Source organism: Leuresthes tenuis, unplaced genomic scaffold (assembly GCF_036924035.1).
Source record: "Leuresthes tenuis unplaced genomic scaffold, fLeuTen1.0.hap1 SCAF_18, whole genome shotgun sequence".
Taxonomy (NCBI): domain Eukaryota; kingdom Metazoa; phylum Chordata; class Actinopteri; order Atheriniformes; family Atherinopsidae; genus Leuresthes; species Leuresthes tenuis.
In genome coordinates, this window is record NW_027325372.1 from 20,282,337 (window position 1) to 20,288,665 (window position 6,329).

Consider the following 6,329-nt stretch of genomic DNA (forward strand, 5'->3'; position numbering starts at 1 on the left):
CTACAGCAGACACTCCCGTGCGTCCACACGCCCACACACACACACACACACACGCACAAACAAACAGAAAGTAAACATCTGTCATCGGATTGGAGATTCATAAAAAGAGCCTGACTTTGACTTTGTGAGAGAGATTCCTTGATATATATTTCCTGTAACTGTGATCTTACGAGATGGAGGTGCTTCATTTAGTCAGTTTAAAGTTTCAGAGAGTGAAAAACAGTTAAAAAAAATAAACACTTTGCACTTTTCAGTTCCAGCTGATTTTATTTCCTTCTCGGAAGAAAAGGAAAACAAATTTAAAAAAAAAAAAAGAAAAAAAAAGAAACGACAATCTGTACAGAGGTCTGAGAGGCAGTGATTGACCCAAATATTGGCTGGTTTTGAGCAAAAGACATCAAAAATGATATTGGCATGATTGGACAAAACATGATCATACACAACATATTGCACAAATGGAAAAAAAGAAAAATATTTTTAAAAAAAGAGAGGGACGATAGAAAAACATGTCTCGAAGTTTGTTTTTTTTTTCCTTAAAAAAAGAAACTCCTCACAATCATCTTCAACATAAGGATGTCCAAAGATGGCTGTCCTAGTGCCTGTCGTTGATCATCGTCATCACCATCATACATAAAAACACACAATCTTTGCTTATAGTACAGTCAGTTTACATAAATATCTTCATGTTATTATTCTTTTAAAAATCTTAAACACAACAGCTATAGCTACATATACCTGAATCTGAAATACAAATGCTATTTGCCATGCCATAATATAGGAAAAACAATTAGCCTGCTATACTTAGCCAACAGGTACAGAAAGGTTAAATACTATTTTTGATGCAATTTGCGCAATAACAGATGAAGCACTTCATACATCTCCCTCCCTCCAGAGTCTAGGCAAAGTGGAATGAGTGTGAGATTCCATCCAGTGGTTCAAATAAAACTTATTTTGATATAAAAAGCAAAGAAAAAGAGAAAGAAAAGAAAAAAAGAAGCACACAGAGGTATTAGCTCTATCCAAACAGAAACTCTCTGGGATCTTTTACTCAGAAACTTTAGGTCTGTGTGTGTAGTGGAAAACACAGCCACCACTCAGACTGGGAGCCTCAGTGGCGCTTTGTTTACTTGGCTGGTGAAACTGGAGTCACTGCGCCATTAAGAAGCATGTGGGTAAATACTGTAAACACTGTGTGAGGTCAGATTGTGCCAAACAAACCCCCTTCTGCAAGTCTAAACACCGAATGTAGATGCAAACAATTGAGGCTGCCCACTCGCCGGAAACAACAACCCCCCCTCCCCAATTTTTTTCTATAGATTTTGTACAAAAATACAAGTAGAAAATCATGACACACTCAAGTCTCCATAAAAGTGAGAGAAGTCAGACATTTTTTTTTTTAAATAAGATACACTTCTAGCCCTTCCGCGCTGGATACAGACAGGTGTTATGTGCACAAACACAAACGAGACCTGTACGAGAACAATACTTCTATGTATAAAAAAGTTTGGCCGGTATAAATACATCAATATAAAAAAAAGAAAGAAAGAAAAAAAGAAATAAAAATCATCTGACACAGGAACTACAAAGTTGAAGCACTAGGCAGAAAGAATGCGCATCGGGAAACATTGGTCCTGAATTGTGCACTGAGTGTTACAAAAAGGTTTTGAGTCAGTCTTTAAGTCCTGCCGTTGAGAGAGAAGCTGGTGATCGTGAATTGTGTCTTATATGGTCTCACAAATTGCGTAATTACGCCGCAAATGAACAACTTTTACGCATTTAACGACAACAAAATCCTCCTCATCTTGGAGGGCATGCGTGTTGATGCTAAAACCAGGTTAAGTTCGGAGGGGGAACGAAAAGAGAAGCTACACCCGGATAGCAACTTGGTGGTCGTAGTGTGGCTATCATAAACGAAACCCAACAAGACGAGCTCTCCAGCAAATGTCCCTCCTCCCGACCCGGAATAACATCAAGATTCAAAGTTCAGTCTCAGTCCTCATCCTCTGCGGATTGGATTGAACATTTTTTTTTGCGCTCAAGTCTGTCCGTTTCTCTGCTCTTTGCTTACATTCACTCCTCCTCTGTGTCCAAATGCAAACTAAGCATTTCCCCCCAGTCTGCGCGTTCTCGTCAAGCGCATCGTGCGCTGTCCAAGTCTGTGAGCGGCGCGTACCTGCAGGCTTCAACGCGCGCACAGGCCACCTTTTCTTTCCTGTTTTCACTCTCCCTTGTTTCGTGAAAGAATTTCGGAAATATTCTGGTCTAGACACACACGCCTGTCTTGGAGTTGGGGGGTTAGAGGAGTTCAAACGTGGGAGGGGGCGTCACGGTGCCACTCCACCGTGGCTTGTTCAGTAGGTGAACACCAGGTTGGAGATGGTGGACTCCAGCCACTCTCCTGAGATCATCTCGCTGACCTCCGGTGTGCAGTAATCAGAGAAGTCGAAGTGAGATCCCGCCCCGCACTCCCCGAAGCTCCAGTCCAAGTCCCGGTCCAGCTCTGCATCGGAGAAGCCCATCCCGCCCAGAGACATGCTCTCAAATCCGGGGCTCGGGTTCAGTTCAAGCCGCTCATCTTCAAACTCTTCATCCGACGATGTGGAGGATACAGATGAGGAAGAGTGAGAGGCAGACGGTGTTGGGGAGGAAGCACGCGCGTACCGGAGGCGCGCGGTGTGTGATGACTCGCTGGACCCTGGGCTCTGCTCCTCGTACAGGCTGAGCGGGTCGCTGGACTCCGCCGAGCTGCTCAGGGTGGGACTGGCCGGGACACCCACGGAGGGGGGGCCGCTCTCCAAGCTGCCCGTCCCGCCGAATAAGTGGGCGCGCCTCGCCTCTCCTGTGCGTTTCTCTGGGATCTGCCTGGCCCCGGACACTGACCTGGATTTGAAGAGCGACTGGTGGTCACCGGGAGACGCATAGTCTTGCCCCAGAGCGCTCTTGGCGCTCCCCTGCCTGTGCGTCCTGCTCAGTCCCTTGGGCGCGGGGTTCCTCTTCACGGCTTTGGCGCTGCGCTCCCCGCTCTTCTCCCCGCGCTCCGCCTGCTTACCCGCTCCACTTCCCGACTTGACCTTCTTCCTGGGCCGGTACTTGTAGTCAGGGTAGTCGGCCATGTGCTTAAGCCTGAGCCGCTCCGCCTCGCGGATAAACGGGATCTTGTCTGTGTCTTTAAGCAGCTTCCAGCGCTTCCCCAGCCGCTTGGAAATCTCGGCGTTGTGCATGTCCGGCGACTGCTCCATAATCTTCCTCCTCTCGATCTGTGACCACACCATGAACGCGTTCATGGGTCTCTTGATGTGCCCCGTCGGAGTTTTGCACCACGCCAAGTCGCTCCTCTCCCGGGAGGAGGGGGACTCCGAGATCGGAGAGGCATCCATCTCCAAGTCCATTTCTCCCGTGTCCGTGGAGTCCCCACCGGGAGAGTGCGCGTGTGCGCTCTCAGTCTGGCTCATGTGTTGCACCATCTCTTCCTCCAAGTGTCTGGAAGCGCTTTTCCTCAGTGCGGTGTTTGACAAAGTTCAACTGTGCGGGAAGAAAGGGAAGGGAAAAATGCCTTGTAGGCTTTCGCAAAAAAAAATATTCCTCACTCGTTTTTTTTCAGGCGCCTTGGAAGAAGACTGTTGATTGTAGGTCTGAAAAAAAAAGTTCATCCAAGTTTCTTCTCAGACTCTTTTCAGCTTTAAAAGACAGCCAGTCTCTTAACTTTTACCAGCGCGCTCCTCGGATTCACTCCCGACATTAACTCTCAACTGCCTGTGCGGCTGAAAACTCGCCCTGCAAGGCTGAAAACTCGCCGTCGTGGGCAGCAACAGTCCCTTATGTGAACCTGGCTGTCTGCAGCGCAGCTTGTCTGTGCGGTTGAGGAACCATGTGGTTGAATGGAGCCGCTGCGCTTTCTCATAGTCTCCCTGTTTCCCGTGCGCTCTGTAATGTTACTGTAAACACAACAACGAGAACCTCGCTTTTTTATACCCTCATCGCGAGACATAAAAGCCAATCAGCGTCTGTCTCCATCCTGATTTTTCATTGAGGCCACACCCCCTCGCCTCCCATTGGTCGATTAAAAAAAACGGGCAATAATAATAATAATGTGCAATGAGGATCCGTGTGTCTGACCTCATTCCTGTCAGACTCCACTGGAAGAAAGAGGAACTCTGAGTGTGTGTGTGTGTGTGTATTCTTTAAAGTAACACGCTGTAGTGTCCTTGGCCGGGTGAAGCTTTAAAGGATATACTTATAGCCACATTGGTTTCATGTGGATGTGTGCTGACTAAAATTAGGCGTGTGTGTAACGTGTGGTGGCCGAGGAGTGCTGAGAAAACACAAGGAGCAACATGTTGTGTCAGTCTGGCAGCGGTTTGGTGAGCAGGGGTGCAAAACATCCCTGACCCGCAACCTGTTATTTCCAAACCATTACGACACCAGCTGGCATCATGACATCACAGGCGTCCGATGGTTGTTTTTACTTACGCTCTACGTCAGCTCACGGTGGTGAACCAGACGCACAGAGGCCAGTCATTATGGGAGCTCAAGAAAAGTCGTGTTTCAGTGCCACCCTCACCCCAGCAGCTTCCTGCTCACCTCTCACTGCGGTGCACAGATTCCTTCTCCTTCACAGCCCCATGACGTTAACATGTCAGTGTCATGTACGATCACATCGCGGCCCGAGTCGCTAGATGTCAGCTTTGAGCCAAAAGGGAGCGTGCATTAGTTTGTTCATGTATGTGCTGGCGTGTTCCAGTGTCTGCGTCCTGTAATGCTCCCGTGCAGGTGATGTCATCGTCTTTGCTCCTGCAGTCATTACAGACTGACAGGTGATCGATAAAACAGAAACAAGGAGCGAGAAAACACACAAGTGATCGGAAAATCTATCTGACTGCTCCACACTCATACTCATCATTTCAGTTCTGCACTCTGTGAGAGTTATGTCAAGCAAAAAAGACGTCCCAATACTCTTTAAAAATGCACACTGAACCGCTTCGCCCCCCTCCCACCACCTCCTCTTCCTCCTCCGTGCTTACATAAATCGAACACATAAATAATAATGAGCACCTTCCCCGCTCTGTATCTGTAGCTGCCCCAATTACAGGCACGCACCTGCCGCCCGATTAGTCTGCCATCTCTGTCTATCTCGGGCGCGCGCACAGGTTTGTTTAGACAGGTGGAGCAGGTACACCTGTAATCTTATCTGATGTGCGAGAGGCAGCTGTCATGTTGCTCTCCAATACCGCCATCAGATCAGGAGCGCAAACGCTCTGTCGGGGCAAACACTGTTAAAGGGGGGGGCGTCTTGAAGGTGTGTGGCACAAGTTAGAGATGGGTGGTGGGGTGTGGGATGTTTTTCAGTATTTTCTTGAATAATGCTGAACTGTATTGTTATCACAGTGTGAAATGGATTATTATTATTTTTTTAATTGTTGGGACACTTGAAAGCTGAAATGGTTCTGTAGCTTAAAAGGAGTCATAATTGCCATTAGGGTAACCGACTCAGTGTTTATTATGCTGCTTTTAATAAAACATAAACATTAACCCGGAATGTCTGGCTGACCCTGGAGCAACCCAAGGGCTAAATGAGAAAGCAGCATGTGACTTGTGAGTGTGCTTCTTCACAGGGAGTTGGGTTTTATTGTAAACCGAGGCCTTCATGACTGCGCTGGGAGCAAGAAAACAAAAAAAGACGGTGGAGAGAGAGAGGGGGGGGGGGGGGGGGGGGGGTGGCAGTGGTCATGGTGTGCCGTAAAACAAGTGAGTTATGAGATTCAGAATCTAAATACCAGAAAGCTGAAGAGGAAAGGGAGGGCAGAGGTACTCATTACCATGTACTTGCCTTTTGCAACTGCCTCGGACGCGTCACTTTGACCTGCCTGCTCGTCATCACACACAATGAAGCCTTTGTGTGTGTGTGTGTGTGTGTGTGTGTGTGTGTGTGCGTGGATGTGCCTCTGGCCCTAACTGAATTGGCCCTTTTCCAGGGATTGAAAGTTTTTTAAAAACCAGTGGGAAGTCCCCCTCCACCCTGCAGTTAAACAGAAAAACTGAAGAGTAAGCACTGATTTGCATACATACACACATGCACACGCACACACTCTTTCTCTGACTCATCCACAGTCAGTCTGTCCCCTCTGTGTTTTGTGTGGATGTGGCAGACAGTGCAGGTGGCCATCTCGCCATATCACCCACATACTGCTGTCGGCCCTTACACAACAACACCAACAAAGTCGGTTATTTTCAAGCAGCCATGGAACGTACAGTACCTACCACTCTTTGTCTCTTACTCAACTTTGATAATCAGGAGTAAAAACGGAAAGAGATGTTAGATAACTACCTTC

At 47.6% G+C, this 6,329-nt stretch overlaps 1 protein-coding gene across 1 annotated transcript; it reads right to left on the minus strand.

The window, feature by feature from the left end:
• Positions 1-247: 247 nt before the first annotated feature.
• Positions 248-4,804, minus strand: sox4a (SRY-box transcription factor 4a). Its single transcript, XM_072370410.1, has one exon. The coding sequence runs from the start codon at positions 3,462-3,464 to the stop codon at positions 2,352-2,354; it is 1,113 nt and encodes a 370-aa protein (XP_072226511.1). The 5' UTR covers positions 3,465-4,804; the 3' UTR covers positions 248-2,351.
• Between the last annotated feature and the right edge of the window lie 1,525 nt (positions 4,805-6,329).

What these genes read in the sequence shown, in the direction of transcription:
- sox4a (XM_072370410.1), bottom strand. Translation starts at nt 3,464, where the DNA reads ATGGTGCAACACATGAGCCAGACTGAGAGCGCACACGCGCACTCTCCC.